Source organism: Gymnoscopelus microlampas, assembly GCF_963454915.1.
Source record: "Gymnoscopelus microlampas genome assembly, chromosome: 12".
Taxonomy (NCBI): domain Eukaryota; kingdom Metazoa; phylum Chordata; class Actinopteri; order Myctophiformes; family Myctophidae; genus Gymnoscopelus; species Gymnoscopelus microlampas.
Genome location: NC_139949.1, coordinates 31,524,492 through 31,546,194, shown reverse-complemented (window position 1 = coordinate 31,546,194; position 21,703 = coordinate 31,524,492). Strand labels below are relative to the sequence as shown.

The following is a 21,703-nucleotide window of genomic DNA, read 5'->3' as shown; positions in this document are numbered from 1 at the left end:
GAGCTACACTAAGCCACTCTGCATACGGACATGCAAAGGGTAGGGATGGTAGAGCAGCGGGGACTGGGGCGGGGCAATGTAATAGCTACTGAAAATAGGGTCTGCTATGTATGGCGCCGGCTGATAAAAGCAGGTCACGTTGGCAGTGTTTGGGATGGCATTCTGCTCACCTAGCACCCTCAATGCCAGTACGGTGATCATATTGAGTGTCTGTCTCCTCTCGTGCCCCATCAAACATACAGTGCTCTCATCTATCACACGCCGCAGAGTCATCAGATAGTCATACTTGCTGGTCTCCTCATTGCCAACAAAATGGCACTGTAAGTAGGCCTCGATCTTACGCTGTTGCTTGCTCACGTCGGGAAAGTCAATGAAGAAACGGGAGCACATGTAGCGCTCCAGGGACTTGATCTCTGTCTCACTGGCTGGCCTGAAGTTCCGTACCAGCAAGTTGCTATACTTTAGTAAGCCCCCTCCTCGAATCTCCTCCGGGCTGTGTGTGGCGATGAGGTGGTTTCGGAGGTGGCTGATGGCCTGCTCAAAGTCTCCGTACATGCACTCTGCCTCAACAATGATTGTGGCATTCCCTTCTGATAAGTCTGCCCATGAGCCTGACTCTGTGTTATCTCTGATTGCGTCTGTTGGCCTTGGCTCCTGGTCAGCCAGGGTGGGCTGCATGGCTGTGTCTGTTGAATGACTTTGAGCCTTTGTGTCAGAGAGTTTTGTCTTTAAAACATCTTTTATGACTTTTCCGTCTTGGCACGTGACGGGGGGATCATATGTGGGACTTGTGCAGGTTTCTGCATCCCTTGAAGATTTGTGCACGAAGTCTGGCAGGGTAGAGTAATGAACCTCTGCATCCTGCAGTACAGGAGGCTTTGGCTGGATTGTTTTGGGTATTTCTATTGGGGGGAACAGCTGTGCTGTAAGGTCTGACAAATCTGTCAGTAAAGGCACATTTTCAGGAAGCGCCAACTTGCTGCTATTCTTCCGTGATAATTTTCTTTGTAATTTAGGTGAGGGGCAATAATCTGGTACAATGTCCTGTGACGTGTTGCAGGTTTTCTTAGCTGGGGGAGGAAATGAGAATTCAAAATGAGAGTCTTGTAGAACTGTTGCATTGTCACTCACATGGATTAATGAGTCTGCTTTGAACTGAGGTGTTTCTTGATATTGGATTATTTCTTTCGATGTTTTTGTATGTACCAAGGAAAGTGGTTTGAAAGCTTTAGACTCTGGTAGCTCTTCTTCCTTCTTCTGCGAATTCATGCACACATTTGTCACAGAAGGTTCTGCATCCTCAAATGAAGGTTTGGGGGATGAGGTTGACACGTAGTCTCTTCTGTTAAATTGTCCTTCCTCCTTCGTATTGCTTTCATGCAGTTTAAATGCCATGTCTTCCCCAGAGGGAATGTCTATGTCTTCTACATCCTCTTCACCCTCCAGAGATGTTAAATCAAGGCCAGTACCGTCACTTTGTTTCACTTCCTGTGGTTCTTTCTTTTCCTTTACACACTCAACTACTGGATGCAGAAAGTCTTCCTCAGGCCTAATGACATCTTCCTCCTGGCAAGGACTTTCACTGCTGCCTGCCATCACTGAGTGTTTTTCTTTGTCCTCTCTTAGATTGTAAGATTTCTGTGATTCTGTTTCTCTCCCCTCCAGTCCGACATCTGACAACTTCCCACCATGTAATTTTAATCCGTTAAACTTCTCTCCTTGTTTCTTGTCAGTCTCCCAGTAGGACTCCAGCATACGGTCGAGTATTATCTGGAAGGAGTCTACACTGAACTCAAACTGCCTTCGCAGAGAGCTTACAAACCTAAGCCCCACAGTTTTAGTTCTGTTGTTGGACAAAGAAATAAGGCTCCATCTGTCATGCTCATTGAAAACCTTGACCATCTTTTGCACATAGGCCTCCTTCATGGTAAGGCAAGTAATCTTGCGCCTGTTCACGCCACAAGGGAGAAAGTCTCTGAGGCTCTCCAGCACTACCTCCTTAATAACCTGGAAGTCCTCTTGTTGAGGCAGCTCCACTCCGAAAATGATGTCAAGGTCTCTGTAGCCCATGCCATTATCTCTCACCATCACATGACTGGCAGTCGAGCCATTAAGGCGAATGTCTTTGACCTGGATGTCTCTTTCAACCAACCGATCCTTCACTACACGAATGATATCTTTTGCTCTCACCTCCAATGTGGGAAAGTTCCCTCTCCCATGGATGGGAATGACCTCAGTCAGGACTTTATCCAGAGCCTGGACTTGTTCTAGGGTCAATTTATGGAACCTTTTATCCATCTGAAGCGCCATTATCTTAATCTGTAAAAAGAAAGGACTTGATCACATTATGGCATATTAATAGTAAACACAAATAAATATTTAAGTAATGGTAAACATGGCCAAATCAACTAAGTTAAAACAAGAAGTTAGAAAAGGTACTGCAGTCCACATATATTTGTACACAGTTTATATAGGATGCACATTTCATAATTCTGCACATCAGCGACTTTACCAGTGATTTAACTATTTACCGTGATGATGATCCCATCTAAAAATGAATACACACTCTTGTGTAACATCCTGTAGAGTGTTTACATTTGTCTTTCCAAATCAGGTGTAGTCATAGTAGACTAGATTTATTTAGGGAGCTTGTTCACTCTAACTAGTGTTGTGTCTATTCAATGTAATAAGGAAGCAGTTACCATCATTACAGAATTTTGTAGATACTTCATTGAGGGCAACCCTCAAGTTTTATTTATTTTTTCATATATGCACACAGTAGAACAAACATTAAGCCTGAATATCCTGGAACAGCTGGAATGGAATGGAAAATGAGAGAGACACTACCATAAGGCTGCATCTCTGCCTCACATGGGCATCAAAGTCTTTTCACAATAGATGCACATTTTCAAAGGAAACTTCAGCTGGGTCCCAAATTATTATCATTTTTAGACCATTTATCTGTTATTTAGACTTATTTAAAGCTTGCAGGAATTCTATATTACAATCAATAGTTTGAGTAAAGATCTCTTTCATAATAACTTGGCAATTTATTTAGCCTAATCTTTATTATGGGACCCACTTTTAGAGTCCACTTTAATAAATAAAAAATAAAATAAAAAATCTGTTCGACCATGTTACATCTTATTCAGTCAGAAATTACGTTTTTTTCCACAATAAAATAGATACTTTTGTACTGACTGACTTGTGCAGGCAATAGCAAACTTTAAGCAAAGCTATCCAAGAACTCATTATTTTTTACAATGAATGAATTAAATAGCATGAGCAGTTTGGGAGATGATTTTGTATGTGCCAAGGAGGCTGGCTATTGACACATCTGCCAACCTGTATTTAGTATTTATTTTTAAATTTGTTTAAAGGAACAGAGTTGCAAATGTCAGTGGAATGCCCACTTTCCCTTATTTTATAAAGAAGGAAATACTTTTTGTACGTTCTCTGGTTCATCAGTGGTGGTAGAAATTGCAAAAAACACGACAATAATACAAAAGGCTTTTGACTCTATTTTGATTGATAAACTAAAAGCAATTGGTTTTGATAGCACATCAGTGAGCTGGATGCAATCCTATCTGGAGGGGAGGTGAACCTTTCCAGTGATAAAATGGCAACAAGAGTAATCAAAAAAGTCAACCAAAGAACACTATTTTTGTATGGATTTCCTCTCTGGTCAGTAAGAATACTTTGAGGACTCTAACAGAAGTCCTCATCCAAGGTTACTTCGACTATGCATGCACCTCATGGTACCACAACACCACAAAGGCCTTAAAAACAAGACTCCAGACATCCCAAAACAAACTGGTAAGGCTACTTCTTGGACTTACACCGACAACTCATCTAACCCCTGCTCACAAAGGACCCCAATGGAAACAAGCCATAGGCTTTCTAGGGTTTTAAATCCTATTAGCTGACCTTGTGTTGAACTGTACTTTTTTCTGCAAACTTCTAATAAAGTATTCAATCAATCAATGGTTCCCAAACTTTTAAGCTTGAGACCCAAAAGAGAAATTAGACGTTTGCCCAGCCAGGACCCAAACTAGTGAAAATAGCAGATCTACAAGCTCACCACATGGCGATGCTTGTGAGCTTGTAGATCTGCTATTTTCACTACTTCTGAAACATTTTTTTCCCAAACACTTTTGGTAAATGTTGGAATTGTTTTGAATTGATGAAAAGTTGTGATTTGTTTGTTAAAGCTTTTTTTATGTTTTGAGAAAATACCTTTTTTTTTATGTAGGAAATGGGGATATTTACTCGCGACCCATAAAAATTGGTCCGCGACCCAAAGATGGGTCCCGACCCACTGTTGGGAAACAGTGATCTAGAGTCTAGACAATGTATTAAATAATAAACCAAACTGCTGTGTTGCAAGGACAATAGTGCCCTCCAGTGGATCATGGGGGTCACACCATGCTGCGTCCTGCAGCAGGACCCCTGTGGCTGCCAAGTGCTTTCTTTTAAACAAGACTAGTAGTATGAGTCATACTGAATGAAGCAGCACTCCTTTCTGGAAAGGAGTACAAAGTTTCTCTTTGTGCACAAAATGACACAATTGCTTGTGTTTAGAAAAGTCACAGTTTATGTAATGTTTAGGTTATAATGCGTTAATGCCTGGTCTGCCAAACCTGTCGAAAACATGACAGGGTCGTCGTGACATGCAATATTGATTGGCAATTCGCACACATGTAGCAATGTAATAATGACCACCACTTTCATTGAACTTATAGCTAGAAATCTGCTTGAGGTAGATCACTTTTCTTTGTGTCACTGATTTATGCTGAAGTCCATCTACATTTTCATATTCATAAAGTGATCTCTAATGTTGGTAAAATAATTATTGCCCGCATGTTTTAAAGCATATATAGATGCATGCAGCCACAAATGATTTAACGTTCTAGACTTTCAATCTGTTTTAAATTGGTTAATATAGGCTATACTTTGTACATATATTTGACAGAAAACAAGAAGGCTATATAGGATAAAAAAAACACATAGTTGGACAGAAACCATGAAATAAAAGTGCGCACATATTCGACTCATAAGAACTCACCTGCAGTATTCTTGTGTGATTAAAACATACACAACTGAATTAGAGTAGCCCATAAACAAGATCCAACAGGTTTAAATGATCTCCAACAGCCTTGACATTGAGGAAGCGCAGGTGCTGCTGACAGACTGTCCAATGCAATGCTTAAGTTTCTAGCTTATAATGCTCACTCTTTTATCAGACGCCTTTTATTCTCTCAACGGGGAACCGGTGTTTCCATGGCAATCTGGCGTCACAAACTTGACGTTAAATCACGACGAGCTGCACTGACTTCACTTGTCATTATCACATCAGATAATTAGCAAAAGTCTGAAAGAGCCAGATCGTGGTTAGATCATAGTTTCTATTCTTTAAAAAAAAAGAGTTGAACTTCTTTCACTGTAAAATGCACTGCTACTCTACTGGAATGTTGTAGTAGGCCTATAATGTCACTGCTGAGCTTCTGCAGGGTGAAATATCATCATCATATCAGTTGCAGTGGTGTAAAGTAACTAAGTACATTTACTCAAGTACTGTACTTATAAGTAGGCTACATTTTTTATTTATTTATTATTATTATTATTTTTACCTTACTGGAGTATTTCCAATTTTCAGTACTTTTACTTCTACTCCACTACATCTCAGAGGCAAATATTATACTTTTACTCCACTACAATTGTTTGAAAACTTTGTAGATTTAGATTATATTATTACAAAACACACTAACCACTTCAGCCATATATATATTTTGGCCATTTGAAAATAGCAGATCTACAAGCTCACAATGTGTCGCGATTCAACACATTGTGAGCTTGTAGATCGGCTATTTTTGAAATATTTTTGAAAACTTGTGAAATGGGACATTCGATCTGCTCAATGAGAAATTTTACTTTTGGTACTTTAAGTATATTTTGATACCAATACTTTTGTACTTTTAGTCAAGAACATTTTGAAGACTTTTACTTGTAACCGAATATTTCTACATTGCAGTATTGATACTTTTACTTAAGTACTTTTCCACCACTGCATATAACAGACAGAGAGTGAGTCATCCTCCTCTACTCCTGGCTGCTCCTCTGCCACACTGGAAAAACACTATTATGCTTAGTAGCCTATATCTACTCTGTCGTACGACGGTGTCACTCGCCGAAAAATAGCAGATCTACAAGCTCATAACGCTTCATCGTGGTGTGATGCGGTCCGAGATGCGTTTTGAGCTTGCAGATCTGCTATTTTCGTCGTACCGGAGAAGTATAAATCAGGCTCCATCCAAAGAGTGAAGCGACGGTGTCGCTTGTCGAAAATAATTGATCTTGCATAATGATATCTGTTTTTTCTTTTCATAAGGCATATTTAACATCAAATTGTATTTATTTTTTGTTGACAAAATATCAACGTTACAAATAACAGGACAACATTCAGTTACAACACTGGAAAAATTAAAGAAAGAAATACAAAATAAAATCAAGCACGAGGTTATAGACTTATTGATCACAGATTCTTCTGGTTTTCATAGTTTTAGTGTTTGAACAATGTTTTAATTTAAGGCAATAATAAGGCTTTAAAAACAACAATATTTTCCTGAGCGTCGAGGGGCATTCACTTCTTTTGTGACGTCGCGACCACGTGACAAATGACGTAGTTCATATTTTGGTAGTTTATCAGGAAGTAGGAAAAGAGAGGAGGCGAAGACTCAAAATATCAACTTTACAGTATTTAACTTTATTTAATACTATATTCACACCTCGACGGCCCTTCTTAAGGATTCGATCCGCTTCATTTGGGGGATTGTGACGTCTCAACATGTCGAACATGGAGAGTATCCTTTTGAAAACTTTGTGAGAATGTTATGGGAGTCAAAATGGTAACGTAGCAGAATGTACAGTGACTAGAAAACAACCTAACACCGTAAAAGCTTTAGTGGTCTTTACTTCATACTACTTATTATCAAGGTGCCCCAAGTATTTTTGTTCCTTCTAAAACGAAGCACAGTGAAAAGTACGTACAGTGAAAAGTATGTTGTGGTTGTCCTGTCGAAGCAGTGAATCACGACGTGTGTGTACATGAAAAAATATTCATGTTCTCTTCTCACCCGAAACTCGATCCTCGTGTTATAGTGACTGTTGATTGGGGTGCAGTGCATATTAAAGCTGGTCACCAAAATAGTTACTACAGTACATCGGGCTATTTTAGTGAGCAACTATAAGATGTGGCCTCAGGCCATCAAGAAGGTACTGTACAGTTTACAGTTAAGAGACAGGCCCCTTAGCAAGCCATTGAGTTATGGATTGTCACACTGACAAATTGGATAAAGAACTTATCAATTCTAAATAGTCTACATTTTAGCCAGTTTAGAATGGATAAGTACTTTATCTAACATGTCTGTTAGATTGTCCCTTTTTAGACTGTAAAATGTCATACTATTTGGGTGGCTCTTCCACTAAAAGCCTGCTCTTTAGTGTGTGTGTGTGTGTGTGTGTGTGTGTGTGTGTGTGTGTGTGTGTGTGTGTGTGTGTGTGTGTGTGTGTGTGTGTGTGCGTGCGTGCGTGCGTGCGTGTGTGTGTGTCACAACACACACACACACACACACACACACACACACACACACACACACACACACACACACACACACACACACACACACACACACACACACACTGCCTGTAGCCTATGCATGTTGTATGATAATTGTAATAGACCAGACCGTGGAATTGTGTGCATAGGAAAAAGCTTTATACCAGTACTTAGCTATTAGGCGAGACATCATTAATTTAGATTTATTTCATTGTTTTTAGCCCTTTAATTATTTGATTCTAGTTTGATCTTGAGATTATGGAAGGAGACAACCATGCAGTGCTGTATTGACGTTTGGATTGTCTCCAACATTCGTGATGCCTTGATACCACAACCTGTCAATAGCTGGTCATAAAAGGTTCTTGAAATGCCCAGTATATCCCTCTTTTTCCCTTCTTTCTTTAATAGAGAGCATTATTATGTTGATTTGACCATAGAGGTAGTCAACAAAAAATACTTGTATGTCATTGAGCGTTGTTAGTCTTTAACCTCCCATCACAGAACAACTCTTCAACCTAAAGTTTGCTGCCAAAGAACTTCTACGCAATTCAAAAAAATGTGACAAAGAGGAAAAGATAGAGAAGGCTAAAATCAAGAAAGTAAGTACTGACAATAATAAGCAGTCAAAGTGGCACTGAAATATCTCTGCTTGCCTGCTGATGAGAGCTGTCCCTCAACACCTTGATATGTCCTCATACTAGGCAATCCAAAAAGGAAACATGGAAGTGGCCAGGATCCATGCAGAAAATGCTATTAGACAGAAGAATCAGTCGGTCAACTTCCTGCGAATGAGTGCTCGAATTGATGCGGTCGCAGCAAGGGTCCAAACTGCAGTCACGATGAACAAGGTAGGGTTGTTCTGAATACCTGGGCTTTACATACAGTACTCTAGTCTACATCATCAGTCATAGTGTTCAGATATGCAGTTTGTAAAGTTTTTGTTGTTGTTGATCTACACAGCGCTACTATGTCAGCAACACGTTTAATTTACATTCAGATAATGATGTATTTTTCCACAGGTCACAAAATCTATGGCTGGAGTGGTGAAAGGCATGGATTCTACACTGAAGAGTATGAATCTGGAAAAGGTAATGTGTGTGCTTGTAAAAGAGAATAAATATGCAAAGAGAGAATAAATATAGTTTTCTGTTAAGCGACTTAAGAGTAGCTTGTAAAGCTGATAATCTGATGAAGTATTAATATTACTAGACTACTAGGGCATTATGCAAGTCGAGAACGATGCAATTCATACCCACTCTGTTTGTGCAGTACTCCATTACCTGATGTAGTCGACTAGTCATACATAATTTCTGACATGTTGGAGTCTCAGGCTTATCTCACATTTTCTCATACGCCGTCACTTATATTGGTGTAGTGGTGCAAACTTGCCGCAAAGCTCGGCCCCTTTGCCAAGCAGATGGGTCGGGTTGGCAGATCAGGGAAGCCGGTGCTACACCCCTCCTAAACACAGAGATTTGGTGCGTACTCCACTGAGTTACGGATGACACATGCAGATATTAGGTTAGGTTCTGTGAATTCATAGATGAATATGCTTATTACAAAAATATGCTCAATGATTCCTGTTCATTAAAAAGAAGGTCTACCTGTTACTGCAAGAATAAATCACAAATCACCTTGGAGCCATGACTGGAGAAGACATTTTGATGTTGTTATTTTCTCAGATTTCAGCTCTCATGGACAAATTTGAACATCAGTTTGAAACACTGGATGTTCAGACAGCCCAAATGGAAGACACCATGAGTAGCACAACAACACTTACAACACCGCAGGTACACATACACCGCTTCCCCCATTATCCTCACCAGTTATAGCTGCAATATGTTCTTGAAAAACAATTTTTCATTTGCACAATTATATTTACTGTATGTTTCAGAATCAAGTGGAGTCACTGATGCATGAACTGGCCGATGAAGCAGGGTAAAAAAAAAATTTGACTGCTCATTTTCTTGGTATTTAAAAAAAATGTCAATGTAAAATAATATTTATCATTGTTAATGTAATATAATATGTTCAAATTGCATATTTAGGTTGGATCTGAACATGGAGCTACCCCAGGGACAGACAGGATCGGTCGGCACCAGTGTTGCTTCGGCAGAGCAGGTACACACACACACACACACACACACACACACACACACACACACACACACACACACACACACACATATGTTTGTATTATTTGTACTTGTTTTACTATATAGTTGTGAGAACATCATTATTTTAGGACGCCGATTTTATGAATGCCATTTATTATGTTTTTAACCCTAAAACTGAAAGTAGCACATCTACAAGCTCACAACATGTTGCGCTGCAACGTTGGTGTAACACCAAAAATAAATCACTCATAGCTCTAACCATAAACAATAAATGTAACCTCTAAATGTCTAATCTTGATTTAACACCAACCAAATCTTTTCCTAATTAAGGAATAAGCCTAACTCTACAAATCTTTTTAACCATAAAAACAACCATTTCTCCTGTAAGGACCAGGAAAATTGTCCTCACAATGTCTATTACTCAAATTCAAATATACTTGTGGGGAAATTTTGTCCCTCCTCAGTATAGCCCCCCCCACACACACACACACACACACACACACACACACACACACACACACACACACACACTCTAACACACTTACAAAAGCCTCCATGTTCTGCCTTTGTCTATGACACATGCTGTTGTTCCTTTGTTTGAAGGATGAATTGTCTCAAAGGCTTGCCAAACTCCGAGACCAAATGTAGGAGTAAAGGAAGACTTCAGTCGATGGGGGACATAACTGAGAGCTTCAGGTCAACTGTGTACTATCTGAAATGTATATTACTCCAAATGGCTCCATTACTTTAAAATGACATTAATGATGTCTTTATTTTGCCTTTACATTACATACTTCTCTCTTCGGGTTCTACTGTATAATATTTTAGTCTATGGCCTTTATTGGTTTCTGGTATAATATGACCTCACCATGAATACTTGGGTGGGTGCATGCCAAAAACTGAAAAGAGTGGTGTGTATAAAATATATGCATTTCTCAAAATACATATTTACCAATGATGCAACTGTATCAGTAAGTAAGTATGTTTCAGAAGTGCGTAAATTGGAATTTTATTTCATATATTTCTTGGGCATAAGTTTGTAATTTGTGGTTAAACAAAGAAATATATTTGGAATAGAATTTTGTTTATCTTATCACTGTTCTGGAGGTGAATTGACCTCTGGTGGTGTTGTGTATTGTGCGTTTTGTGTTTTAGGGGTGTAGATTAAAAACTGTTGTCTTTGGATGACCATTATATCAATTCTTTTGGGAAATGGGATATAACTTGGAAATTACATAAGCAGATAATAAAATTTTATAACCCTTTTATTCTTTTGTCTTTGGTTTTCAATAAATGTAATAGAACTCTGCATTGCATCTCATCTAGTCTAATGTCAGTGGATACTTATAATTTGCCCTCTTGCTTTACCCTGGATGAGTCTGAGATCTACTAGAATTCTACTAAATATTATTGACTGGGCAGACTAACGCAATAGTAAGAAGATATTGAGATGATAGTTGCTAATTGGGGTGTAATGTTAAGCCTAAGCTTCTCATCAAAAATATATAATGTATAACATTACTGTGAAACGGACTGAGACAAGGTGTGGACCTCTTCTCCCAGACAACCATATTTCCACCAAATTCAAGTTCAGTTTATTATGTCCCAAACTGGGCAATTTATGTTACAGCAGATAATAGTAAGAAACTCCAAGACAGTAATCATACATACGACAAAAGACATAAACATAGACATAGACATGATCACAAGATCCAGATAATAATAGCTACTAATAGCTACCTCCTCCTGCTTCCATTATTGATGGCACAAATGGAAGTAGGTACAAATGAGCCTATTGTTTTTAGTTGCAGGGGTCTTTAACCTTTTGGCCGGAAGGCAAGAATTCATATTCAGGATTTATGGGGTGAGAGCTGTCCGCTCTAATAGATGATGCTTTCTTAAGCACTTGCTGGTCATATACAGTATATGACTCAGACAGCTGAATTGTACCCCCACAATCTTGCTAGCCCCCCTCACAACCCTGTTAAGGGCATTTTTCAGTCTAACGCCAAGGTTTACATATCAACAAATGGCAGCAACAGACTATGAAAGCTCTGCAGAACAAAATCATCAGTGACTTATCCACCTGGAATTTGCCTAGCTTCCTTAAACAGAGGCGCTGCTGACCTTTCTTACACACCATTTCAGTATTGAACTCAGCCAAGATATTTATAAGTGGTTACCAAATGCACTGTCTGGCCATTTATGACACTACTCTGAGGAGCTGGTGGAGATCGTCTAAAATCAATTACTCTTTAGTCTTTGTGACATTAAGTTGTAGGAATGCATCTTCGCACCAAGAAACAAAGTCATCTACAAGGTCAAGGTAGCTTTATTGTCATTCCATAGTACAGAACGAAATTTGTTACTCAGGTCCTGATCATGGCAGAGTAAGTAAATAAATAAGATAAATAAAAACACCTAAGATAAATAAAACATCTAATGTAAAAAACAGCAGCATTAAAATCAGCATTTAAAAAACAGTTCATGTGTCACGGTTCAGTTCATAGTGCAGAGTTCATAGATAGTATTTTTTCAGATCATTAAGAGCGAGAGTTCATTATTCGCATAGCTTCGGGGGAAAAGCTGTTTTTCAGCCTGGTGGTGCTGGCCTTAATGCTGCGCAGCCTCCTTCCCGAGGGGAGGAGGTCGAACAGACCGTGAGCAGGGTGCGTGGCATCTTCCATGATGCTAGTAGCCTTATTCCTGCACCTGCTGATGTAAATGTCACTGATGGCAGGTAGGCTGCTTCCGATTATTTTTTGAGCAGACTTCACCACCCGCTGCAGAGCTTTTCTGTCAGCAGCGGAGCAGTTACCGTGCCATACGGTGATGCAGGATGTAAGGATGCTCTCCACTGCACACCCGTAGAAGGAAGTAAGGACAGGGGTACCCAGCCCCGCCCGCTTCAATCTCCTCAGGAAGTATATCCGCTGGTGGGCCTTCTTTATTAGTGAGGCCGAGTTGTGCTTCCAGGTTAGGCAGTTGTTAATGTGCACTCCCAGATACTTGAAGCTAGAGACCACCTCGACAACATCTCCACCGATGTAGGGAGGGCTGATGGTGGGGCCACTCTTCCTAAAGTCCATGATCATCTCCTTAGTTTTTTTTACATTGATGCAGAGGTTGTTTGCTCTGCACCAAAGCTCCAGATGTTCCACCTCTCGCCTGTACTCCACTTCGTTGTTTTCAGAGATTAATCCCACCACTGCTGTGTCGTCCGCGAACTTGACAATATGATTGCTTGGGTGCCTGGCCTTACAGTCATATGTCAGCAGGGTATACAGCAGGGGACTCAGGACACATCCCTGCGGGGAGCCGGTGTTGAGGGTGATGGGAGAGGAGATGTTGTTGTGGATCTTCACTGTCTGTGGCCTGTTGGTAAGGAAGTCCAAGACCCAGTTGCACAGGGCTGGGCGTATGCCAAGAACTGCCAATTTGTTCACCAGAGTCTGCGGAATGATTGTATTAAACGCAGAACTAAAGTCCAGGAAGAGGAGTCTGACATATGCATTCTTAGTTTCCAGATGAGTTAGGGCCACATGGACCACGGATGATATTGCGTCATCCGTGGAGCGATTCTTCCTATACGCAAACTGGTAAGGATCCACATTATCGTCAAGGCTGGCCTTTATGATAGTCATGACCAGCCGTTCAAAACACTTCATGACTATCGGAGTCAGTGCTATTGGACGGTAGTCGTTCAGCTCTGTCACTTTTCCGGACTTAGGGACAGGAATGATGGTAGCTGTCTTAAGGCATGTAGGCACTGCAGCCATGGACAGAGAGGTGTTAAAAATGTCCGTCAGAACCTCAGACAGTTGGTAAGCACAGTCCATAAGGGCCCTGCCTGGAATATTGTCCGGCCCTGCAGCCTTATGTGGCTTGACTCCCTGCAGAGACCTTCTCACGTCCTCTACAGTCACACTGGGGAGTAGCTCACCTGATGGAAGGGTGAGCCTGGTGCAGGGGGAGGAGTTAGAGGCCTCAAAGCGGGCATAGAAGGTGTTGAGAGCGTCGGGGAGAGATGGATCCTCAGGGCACTCAGCATCTCTCTTACTGTGGTCAGTGATGGTCTTAATTCCTTTCCACATACTCCGAGGGTCATTGGTGGTGAAGTGCCCCTGGATTTTCAGAGCATAGGATGCTTTGGCCCTTTTTATCCCCGCCGTCAGGTTCCTCCTAGCTTCTCTGAACTGGGCCATGACTGACCTCACTGTCACTCAGAAGACTAACAATCACAGAATCATCTGCAAATTTAACAATGTGTCTGTTGTCATGTTGACTCCTACAATCATTAGTACACAGGATATACAAGAGTGGGGAAAGAACACAACCTTGGGGTGAGCCGGTGGATGATGTTAGTTCTCCAGAAAATGTACCATTCACCCACCGGGCCGTACCCCAAGTTACATAGTTCATATATGTAGCCTACATCGACATGCCTACCTGGTTGGGGGACATCGATAAGTCCTTAAAGCCCATACCTCCTTTAATATGTATGTTATTGTCAGTAGACCGCTTTAATTAAAGAAGTTTGTTTTTCCGTTACGGGTGCTTGATATCACAGCCCTGTCTGATCTTCATGTGAAACTCATTTAAATTGCAATTTGAAGTTAATCAGCAAGTGAACATTTTATATATATATCTTATACATAAACATTGCACTATGCCATAGTAGTAGACCTATGGGTTTTGTACCACGTGTTATTGGGTTACTGTGAAATTCCCTGCAGAAAAATTAATACAAAAAAAAGAAGAGATTTATGTCTCTGTGTATTTGGTATTTTTGAAGATGTCTGTCCTACTCAGCTTAGAACAACCACACAAATGGTGACATTTGGGACCATTAGATGGCAGCAAAGTCTCGTCCGTGGGTCTCAAACTTTTTCATGGCAAATTAATATTTGTCCGCGGACCCCCCCCCCCCCCAAAGAAAAAAACACTTGTGCTAGGGATCAAGTGTTTTTAAAATATTTCAAGTTTTTTCAAGATAATTTCAAGATGAATACAAGCTCGCAACGCGTTGCTTGTGGGTCGGCTAGTTTCAAATAATAGCCAATATAGGTTTAAAGCCTGATGCTAAGTATATTAACTAATTTAGCTGGGGACCCCTCCCTGGTGGTCTGCGGACCCCACTTTGAAAAGAACAAGTACAACGATAGGGAAGCAGTCAGGACCACAGAACCCAGCTGACGTCTCGGGCTCCACCTAGCGGCCACCAGTTGGGACCATGGAGAGGTTGAGACTGGATCAGCGTTGCCATGTCCGCTTATTATAAGCGACTTTGTGCTTGTTTTTCTGTGAAGTAAATATTGGTGGTTGCGGCGGGCTGCGGTTGTTTGGGCTCGTTTCTAAAGTGTACTTGCTTATTTAGGCTTGCTTCCACACTTAATTATTATTTAAACCAGTGGTTCTCAAATATTTTCATGAAAACGTGTTGTGCATAGGGAGAATTTGTGTTAGAATGTTTTTAAAAAATTGTTTTTGAAAATGGCCTATCTACAAGCTCCTTAGATAGGCGGTCCTACAACGCGTCGCATCGTGTTGTGAGCTTGTAGATGGGCCTGTTCATATACCTCGTTGCTTGTTTCTCTCTCAAAACCTGGCAACACTGGACTGGAGAGTCAATCAGCGTAAACAGGAAGCAGCTGATCAGGACTTCACTGCCAGCTTGTGATCATAAGACCAAGTAATGTATAACATGTTTTTTCTTGTAAAGACAAACAAAACCGTCCATATGAAAGTGCTAGCCCCTCTACCATGCCAGGGAAACTATTGGAACATGGCTAGCTTGAACTTTAGCGTAGCTTTGCTAAGCTGTTTTAACACTTAATTCGGTTTGTTTGGTTGATAATATGCTAGCTTGCGCTTAGCATAGCTTTATTGCATGAGCAAAAATGTGATTGACGTAAGGTGTTGTTTTGTTTTATTATCTCAAAGTTACGCCAACATGGCTCAGTTTACCCCAACACTGATTATGGTCCCGTTTGTGAGTTAAAATAGAACACTAAAATGAACTTATGCTGTCCTGTACCTAACACCAGTGGTGTAAAGTAACTAAGTACATTTACTCAAGTTCAATTTTTAGGTATTTTATTTGACCTTACTTGAGTATTTCCAATTTTCAGTTATTTTACTTTTACTCCACTACACCCCAGAGGCAAATATTATACTTTAACTCCACTACAATTATTTGAAATCTTTAGTTATTAGTTTCTTTGTAGATTTGGATAATTATTACAAAACATACATTAACTACTTCAGCCTTATTTCGGCCATTTGAAAATATTTTCATACATTTGAAAACTCTGCTCAATGAGTACTTTATACATTTGGTGCTTTAAGTACATTTTGATGCCAATACTTTTGTACTTTAACTCAAGTAAATTTTGAATTCCAGACTTTTACTTGTAACAGAGTATTTCTACAATGCAGTATTGATACTTTTACTTAAGTAAAAAATGTGAGTACTTTTCCACCACTGTCCCTAACACATAAGTGAAAATGTTCTCATCTGACCTGCAGCTGTCACAGCAGAGTAACTGAAGAAGTGAGAGGCCACACCTGGGGAAAAAAACAGAAGCAAGACATTCAAAGTAATAGTCTACTTCTCCACCAAAGGGAATGTCAAGCACAGCTATGAAAAAGAAGGTGAGTCTCATTATTAACCATTGTTGAGCCTCACGCTGTAAATTGGGTAGTGTTGCCATATTTTGTGAGAGAAATAAGCAACCAAGTCTAGGAAAACAAGAAGCAACTTAGGCCACATATGAGCACTTTAAACCTATGCTATGCATCGGCTAGCCTATCTACAAGCTCACAAGCTTGTAGATCTGCTATTTTCAAAAACTCTTGCAACAAAATGTGTAATTTCTTTTGAAACAGTCTAACGACACAAATGCTCCCTGGCACAAAACGTTTTCATGAAAATATTTGAGAATCACTGATTTAAATAATAAAAACAATGTTTGGAAGCAAGCCTAAACAAGCAAGTACACTTAAAGGAGTAGTTCACCCAAAAAATGACTTATTTTCCATCAATTGCACACCCCATGAAACCTTGAATCCATGGATGTATTTTTGTTTTTGTGGCATTCCTAAGCCAATAATTTGATTCCCGCCTCCTACCGGCTAATGTATCCGGTAGGAGACACAAAGTAGATTATTTGTGTCTCCTACCGGATGCACACCCGGTCATCAAATTATTGGCTTAGGAATGCCACAAAAATAAATCCATGAATTCAAGGCTTCATGGGGTGTGCAATTGATAGCAAATAAGTATTTTTTTGGGTGAACTCCTCCTTTTAGAAACAAGCCCAAAAAAACGCAACCCGCAACTACCAATTTTTACAAGCAACATTACAGAAAAAGGAGCCCAAAGTCGCTTATAATAAGCCAACACGGCAACACTGATTCTGGGGTCGAGTGGATTGAGTGATAACCTTGTCTTGCACTGTGTTCAAGGTGCTGTTGATGGGGAAAAGTGGGTCTGGAAAGACCAGCATGAGGTCAATCATATTTGCCAATTACATAGCCCGAGACACACGGCGTCTTGGAGCCACAAGTAAGTAGAATGGACTGACATCGTGTCACATGATGAGTGTTTATTTTATAACAATCAATAATGCATTTATGTTTTTAATCTGCAAATTACTATCTCGCCTTCAAAATGTAGTTGATGTGGAACACTCCCATGTGCGGTTTCTCGGCAATCTGGTTCTGAACCTATGGGATTGTGGAGGGTAAACCTTATTTATTATTCACCTTCTGACCAGCTACAAACAAGTTTGAGCTAATATGATCTCACAATACTGTTTTCTTTTTTTTCCTTTTTACTATCAGACAGGACAACTTCATGGAGAACTATTTCACAAGCCAGCGGGACAACATTTTCCGGAACGTGGAGGTGCTGATCTATGTATTCGATGTTGAAAGCCGTGAGCTGGAGAAAGACATGCATTACTACCAGTCTTGCCTGGAAGCCATCCTGCAGAACTCCCCTGACGCAAAAGTGTTCTGCCTTGTGCACAAAATGGATCTGGTGCAGGAAGACCAAAGGGATTTGGTAAGACAGATGTGGTTTGGATACTTTGGAAATCAACAGTGCACCCCTCTCACACACACACACACACACACACACACACACACACACACACACACACACACACACACACACACACACGCGCCAAATCTGGCTGCTATTACTGCCCTTCTGTGGAAATTCTGTTCTGCTTTAAGGCCTAAATGTGATAGTCATACATCATGTGACAGGATGTCATCAGTATTGGCATGCAACTAAAGGGCCCTACCCTTCTCACTATGCCATAGTCTGTCAACAACGTATCACAGCATGTAATGCAGAAATGAAATGTGAAAATCATGTTAAACAGCTTGTTTGGCTTGTAGTACAGTAATACAATTGTTTTTGTGAAAACAAACAAAGGTGAATTACCTGCAAGTTAAGTCTCACTAAGTGTTTTTCCACAACTTAAAGACATGAATGGCAGGGAAAGTGGGTTCATAGACCAAGCATACAGCTGTCTAAAAAAAGAAAACCATTCATGGAAAATTGGTCAATGTTCATGTACGGCCTAAGTTGTGAAATGACTGACGTTGGCATGGTGCTTCATCACTCCAGGTGATAATTCACTTTGGTCTAAAATCTGTGTAATTGTTCATAGTTCATACACAGATTGTACACTTTTAAGCCTCAATTTCGACGCTAGAAGTTCATAATGTTTTTTGGGACAAGAGGAAATGTTTTGATTTCTAGAACCAAATTTGACATTATTTTTATTACATTTGTTTCATATAAACATGTTGACCAACCACTTCTATTTCAGTTTGAGCACATAAGGTACTACACGACCATGAAGTATAAATTATTAGAAATGAATGGATAAAACATGTATAAAACAAGCACGTTCATATAACAATTGCCATAATTTAATTTAGTAAATTTAGCGAATATAATTGTTAGTACCCCTGAAAATGTTTATCAGCTACTAACTACTGTGTTCCATGACACAGTTAACCACATGAACACTAGCGTCCCTGTTCTGGGCATGCCATTATAGAAAAACATTTGCCAAAAATGGCAGACCTACAAGCTCCCAACGTGGGAAAAGAGGAAGGGACCGCTGGTGGGCTCTGGTTAATGAAGGGTTTAAGTGGTTAATATCATAACTTCCCATTTGCTGTTGCAGTCTTTATGATCATAGTTGATCCGCTCCTTTGGGACTGTATGGGGATAAATATTTGCCATTGTAAAACTCCTAAATCTTTTGTCGCAGCTATAGTTTAACAGCCCATTTGCTAACATGTATTAATAGTTTAGTGAAGGCTAAGGCTTAAATTTATAGTTTGTGGCACACTTATGCTTTACAAAATTGATGTATTTTCAATGTGTGTAGAGTATAAATGCGCCTCTTTGGAGAAACATTGGCTGGTGAGAATGACCCACTGTTATAAAGCTGATGGTCAAGTTTGGGTGGTCATATTAGCAAAAAGCAATCAACATTCAGTTATAGCAACTACAGTTTAAAAAAGTACAGTTGCAAAAAAGGGCCTTGCTGTAGTTGCTTGCTTTTATTTTCTAAACTACAAAAATAATTGCCTAAACAAATGTAGTGGTTTCAAAATGAAGCTTTAAAGTTGCACAGATAATACATGCTGATTGATCCACGGATATGTCTACCCCTCTGCATTTGAAATGTATTAATTTTCTAGAAGTGACAGGTCCTCCTGATGTGTTAAGTGTGGTGAACCTAAGCCTAAGGATTTTCACCATATTATCAGCAGTCAATCACTGATTAAAAATTAAATTCTGAATATCATAATTCTGACGCATTGACTCAGGTGGGGAATGTTTTTGTTTTTTCCCCATCTAATGTAATCATTTCTACTTGCTTTTTTAAATACTAAATTGTAGCAGTGATTATATGCATTGTATACAGTAGGTCACTGTATCCCAAACAGTGGGTCGTAAATATCTACCTTTTTTTTCTCGTTTCCTACATTTAAAAAATCTTGTTTTTAAAAAATCACAAGTTTCATTAATTAAAAATAATTCCAACATTTTTCAAAAGTATTTCATAAATAAAATCAGAAAATCACATTATTCCCATAAATAGAAAAAAATAGTTTTAAGAAGTTATGAAAATAGCAGATCTACAAGCTCACAACGCAGTGCGAAGTGACACGTTGTGAGCTTGTAGATATGCTATTTTCACTAGTTTGGGTCCTGGCCGGGCAAAAAAATGAAGTTTGGGAACCAGTGCTATAGGTGGCTAATGTTTAAGGTTCACTGTTGATAATGTTGTGCTATTGGAAAGTGAAAATGGTTTAAATTGCTTTAAAGTAACTCCCTCAATCCATGTGACTGATGTTGTAGATCTTCAAGGAGCGCGAAGAAGACTTGAGGAGACTGTCCAGACCACTGGCTTGCACATGCTTCAGGACGTCAATTTGGGATGAAACACTGTACAAGGTTGAGAGTCTATTTGACCATATGTTGAACCGTGTGCCAACAGTACTGGCAATCTCTAACAAACCGCTGTCTCTCCGTGTTCTTAGGCATGGTCCAGTATTGTATACCAGCTGATACCAAACGTACAGCAGTTGGAGACAAACCTGAGAAACTTTGCACAAATCATAGAAGCAGACGAAGTTCTTCTGTTTGAGAGAGCCACATTTCTGGTAAGAGAAAGCAGGCTGCTTGGGATGTATTCATGCTTGTATTTAAAAATGTATTTCTCTTGTGATTGGCGTGTTTAGTATTATATACACCTACACATTATGTTGTAGGTGATCTCCCACTATCAGTGCAAAGAACAGCGTGATGCTCACCGGTTTGAGAAGATCAGCAACATAATTAAACAGTTCAAGCTCAGTTGTAGGTAAGCACACCTTCCAAATGTACAGCTTTCACTGAACCCCCCCGAACCCCTTCCAAGACTGCTTGATACATGTACTTGGTGATTCTGATTTTAGACTTGATTTATTTCAGTAAACTTGCAGCCTCCTTCCAAAGTATGGAGGTGAGGAACTCCAACTTTGCAGCCTTCATCGATGTCTTTACTTCCAACACATACGTCATGGTGATCATGTCAGACCCCTCCATACGTAAGTTTGAAGATTCAGTGCATAGAACCATGCATTTAAATGATAAAAGGATATTATTATAATTTTCAGGACTTCAGAAAATCATCATCAGCATAATGTCTTTTATTTTATAGCATCTGCAGCGACTCTCATCAATATTCGCAATGCTAGGAAACACTTTGAGAAGTTGGAGCGTGTGGATGGACCCAAGCACAGTCTGCATATGCGAATGCGCTAGCTAAAGGAATGGAGTAAGTGGATACACTCAACCAATCAGTCCAAACTTCAGGCCACAGGATGTGGTCCAGCCGTGATTCAAATGAGCAGCCCTGCACTGCCTCTCCTGTATCTTCACACTCAATCACAATTATTATTGAGTTATTGTTTGAAAATCAGTTTTTGTTTAGTCTAATTTCTACAGTGATCATATGTATCATGATCAGTGATGCTATTTTGTTGAAATATTTGTCCTAACATTAAGAATTAAAGGAGAAAAATAAATGCTTGTGTTTACATTTAAAGGGCCAACAATGCTGTCATGCTTTGCCATGCTAATATTGGTATGGAATTATGTCATTAATAAAAGTACAAAACTCCCAAAACAAAAGGTCAGCACATGTGCACAAGTGGATTGTATGCTAAATCTTGTAACTAAAACCAAGTTTAACCATCCATTTAATATTTATTTAAAGGGGTATTTCACTTCAAAACACTGCTTGAGTCATTTTAACATTACTCTGGCTTTTGTTTTTAGACATTTTATACTTATATCCATTTAGACTAATTGAAAACACGCCTGGTTCTGGTGACTAATATTGTTCTAATGTGTGAGGGAGTCGGGTAATTTTTTCCATTTTCTATAAAT

At 39.7% G+C, this 21,703-nt stretch overlaps 2 protein-coding genes across 3 annotated transcripts; both read left to right on the top strand.

The window, feature by feature from the left end:
* The first annotated feature begins 6,687 nt into the window (after window positions 1–6,687).
* Window positions 6,688–11,041, top strand: LOC311056509 (charged multivesicular body protein 1B1). Its single transcript, XM_084073172.1, has 8 exons — window positions 6,688–6,860; window positions 8,117–8,214; window positions 8,317–8,463; window positions 8,635–8,703; window positions 9,298–9,405; window positions 9,510–9,553; window positions 9,664–9,736; window positions 10,336–11,041. Exons 1-8 carry the CDS (start codon window positions 6,845–6,847, stop codon window positions 10,378–10,380), a joined length of 600 nt encoding a protein of 199 aa, XP_083929298.1. The 5' UTR covers window positions 6,688–6,844; the 3' UTR covers window positions 10,381–11,041.
* Window positions 11,042–15,348: 4,307 nt separating this feature from the next.
* rraga (Ras-related GTP binding A) lies at window positions 15,349–21,335 on the top strand. 2 transcript variants are annotated; one of them, XM_084073156.1, is made up of 10 exons: window positions 15,349–15,424; window positions 16,261–16,386; window positions 17,200–17,299; window positions 17,411–17,477; window positions 17,578–17,800; window positions 20,129–20,224; window positions 20,311–20,433; window positions 20,542–20,633; window positions 20,744–20,859; window positions 20,973–21,335. In XM_084073156.1, the coding sequence occupies exons 2-10, from the start codon at window positions 16,360–16,362 to the stop codon at window positions 21,074–21,076; spliced, it is 948 nt and encodes a 315-aa protein (XP_083929282.1). In that variant the 5' UTR covers window positions 15,349–15,424; window positions 16,261–16,359; the 3' UTR covers window positions 21,077–21,335. The 2 variants fall into 2 exon arrangements, with proteins under 2 accessions (XP_083929282.1, XP_083929281.1); XM_084073155.1 differs by having other exon boundaries at window positions 15,367–15,429.
* Window positions 21,336–21,703: the final 368 nt, after the last annotated feature.